This window comes from Manacus vitellinus, unplaced genomic scaffold, assembly GCF_001715985.3.
Source record: "Manacus vitellinus isolate BGI_N305 unplaced genomic scaffold, ASM171598v3 scaffold_52_pilon, whole genome shotgun sequence".
In the NCBI taxonomy this organism is placed as follows: Eukaryota; Metazoa; Chordata; class Aves; order Passeriformes; family Pipridae; genus Manacus; species Manacus vitellinus.
Genome location: NW_021940628.1, coordinates 385,666 through 388,546, shown reverse-complemented (window position 1 = coordinate 388,546; position 2,881 = coordinate 385,666). Strand labels below are relative to the sequence as shown.

At 55.1% G+C, this 2,881-nt stretch overlaps 1 protein-coding gene across 1 annotated transcript in view; it reads left to right on the top strand.

The window, feature by feature from the left end:
- PTPRU (protein tyrosine phosphatase receptor type U) overlaps positions 1–2,881 on the top strand; it is a 65,928-nt gene that overhangs the window by 15,848 nt on the left and 47,199 nt on the right. The window contains exon 3 of the mRNA XM_029963011.1: positions 9–151. Within this exon, the coding sequence (XP_029818871.1) occupies positions 9–151 (143 nt within the window). The remainder of the gene's footprint in view (positions 1–8; positions 152–2,881) is intronic.

Below are 2,881 nucleotides of genomic sequence, written 5' to 3'. Positions count from 1 at the left end.
ACTGACAGGACTCTCCCCACAGCTGGCTGCACCTTTGAGGAGGACAGTGACCCGAACCAGTGCGAGTACAGCCAGGGGGAGGAGGATGACTTCGAGTGGGAGCTGATCCGGAGCTATTTGATGCCTCACCTGACGCCTGACCTGCCTCACGGTGAGTCCTGGTGCCCCCCGTGTCCCTGGGGACCTCTGTCCTGCACACCAGGGCTGGCCTGTGTCCTCTCCTGCTTTAACTCCTGCTTGGAATTTAAATTTCGGCTTGGCTTGTGTGGGCAGGGTGGGCGTGGTGTGATGAGCTGTGTCGGTCCTGGTGCCCCCCGTGTCCCTGGGGACCTCTGTCCTGCACACCAGGGCTGGCCTGTGTCCTCTCCTGCTTTAATTCCTGCTTGGAATTTAAATTTAGGCTTGGCTTGTGTGGGCAGGGTGGGCGTGGTGTGATGAGCTGTGTCGGTCCTCAGCACAGCAAGGCAGGATGTGTGTGGCCCTGGGGGAGGGTGACACTTGGGGACAGGGAAGGTGGGACCCTGTTGCTGCTGGGGGAGGAGGGATCTTACAGCCCAGCAGGGACAGGGACATTGTGTGGCTCCAGGTGCCTCCATGTCCCTGCCGTGCCACCCCCAACCTGGGCCTGTCATCTGTCTGGATGTGGTTTTGGGGTGGAAAGCAAAGATTCCCAGCTTTTCTCCCTCTCCATGTGACCTCTGCCATGGCTGGGTTGGCTGCCCTGGTCTGGCTGAGGGCTGTGTGGGGGATGTCCCCTCTGCCTGAGATGTCCCCTCTGCCTGGGATGTCCCCTCTGCCTGGGATGTCCCCTGTCTCCCAGCCTGCAGCAGCTCAAGTGGCTTTCCACGCTTCCCATGGGTCTTGGCAGCATCTCCAGTGATGCCAAATTCCTCCTCTGCAGCTGCTGGCAGCCAGGGTGCACCCAGATCCCCTCCTAAAGGGGCACCCTTGGAGCTGCTCTCCGTGCCTGGGATCTGCAGCCAGTGCCTGCTCTTCCCTCACTGTTGTCTCCTGCAGGCTCATGAGAAATTCCCACCTCTGGGAGATGTAGAAAAGGGGGATACAACATGTTTCTGGCTCTTTCAAGTGCAGGGAAGGGCTTGGAGTTGGAGGCATCTCCAAAGTCTTGGGAACTGTAAAGGAAGAAAATGCAAATGGACTTTTTTTTTATAAATCTCATTGCTTTTAAGCTGGTTTTTTGTTATTTTCTGAGTCCATCTCCTCTCTAATGGCCAGGCTGGGGGAGCAGAGCCAGCCAGGCAGCCATGGGGAGCTCCCCTCTCCCATGAGGATGATGTGGTCACCGTGCCTGGGTGGCATTTGGGGGCTTTACTTGCTCCCTGCTCCCAGATCTGTCCCCCCGTGACCCCCTTGAGTTGTCCCTGAACCCATTTGCTCTGTGAGATGCACTGGGCTTGGGATGCTCCTTGTTTTTGGGACTGCTGGCTCCTGCCTGGTCCTGAGGCTCCATCTCCTGCCCAGCCTGGAGGGCTGGTCCTGTGCTGAGGATGGGCAGAAAGAGGAGAGCTGGTTTAGGGCTCGACACTAAAAACAACCTTTTTTTATTTATTAAAATATCACCTGCTTTATAGAAAACTCTTTTCTGCTCCACCAATCTGCCTCCAGCTGTTTATCCTGTGCCTTGTTCATGCCAGGGCTTAATTTGGCTTTTCCCCTCCGCTAGCTCTCCTCTTCCTTTACCTTTTCCCATCACCTTTTCCTTCCATCCCGTCCCCACTGGCATGTCCTGGGTGCTGGGTGAGGGCAAACGACCCTCAGCCTGCCTGTGGGACTGCTTTGATGGTTTTCTAAATAATTGCTTTAAACTGCACTGTCCTAATTGGTGTGTGTCCAGGGGGGGTTTGTCCCTGGGCAGAGAGGGGGGAAGCAGAGCTGGGGCTTGAAGTGGCTCGTGATGGAGAGTCTGAAACGTGTCATTAGTTGGGTTTTCTGCTCGATTTTCAGCTGTCATTTAAATCTGCAGTGAACTGTTTAAAGCCTGGGGGCTTGCAGGGGGCTGAGAGTGGAAGGGGGCTGCTCTCCTTGCTCGAGGAAATAACTGAGGCTCAGCAAGAGATGGGGGATCAAAGGAATGCAGAGGATTTAGGAAATGAACTCCAGGCTCCAGGGGGAAGCCGATGTGACTGTCCCAGGTTGGATGGTGCCCTGGGAAGAGCACCCAAACCTCCTGGGTGAGGGACAGTGACACCCAAAGGGATGCTCATCCCCTAATACCAGGTAGATCCTGTTTTCCCATGGTCCTGGGGCACCCAGTGGGTGCAGGGCCCCTGGTTTTGTGTGGTTTTACCCACAGGGCTCCTGCAGCCCGATGGTCCTGCAGTGGCTGAGGGGGATTTCGCAGCACTGGGGCCTCTCCAGGGAGCACTTTCAAAAGGAGCCTCGTGGTCTTAGATTAAAATGAGTTTTTATTGGAGATCAGCCAGTTTCAAGGAGCAGAGGATTTATTGGAGCGGGTGCTGGCTGCTGGCCACCTGCCTCTACCTTTCCAGCCTGCTTTCCTTTTGCTTTCTTGTTTGGTTTGGGTTTTTTTTTTTCTCCCCTGTCTCTCTTTCACCTAAAGATGATGGATGGGTCTCTCCCACGTTGCAATAGTGATTTTTATTTTTTTTTTTATCTCTTTATTGTTGGTTTTTTTTTTTTTAAAGGAGCAGTGGGGAGCCAGAGAGGCCAGGTGTGAGGCTGCAATCCCACAATGGTTTGGGTTGGAAGGGACCTTAAAGATCATCTCATTCCACCCCCTGCCATGGGCAGAGACACCTCCCACTAGCCCAGGTTGCTCCAAGCCCCCTCCAACCTGGCCTTGGACACTTCCAGGGATCCAGGGGCAGCCACAGCTTCTCTGGGCAACCTGTGCCAGGGC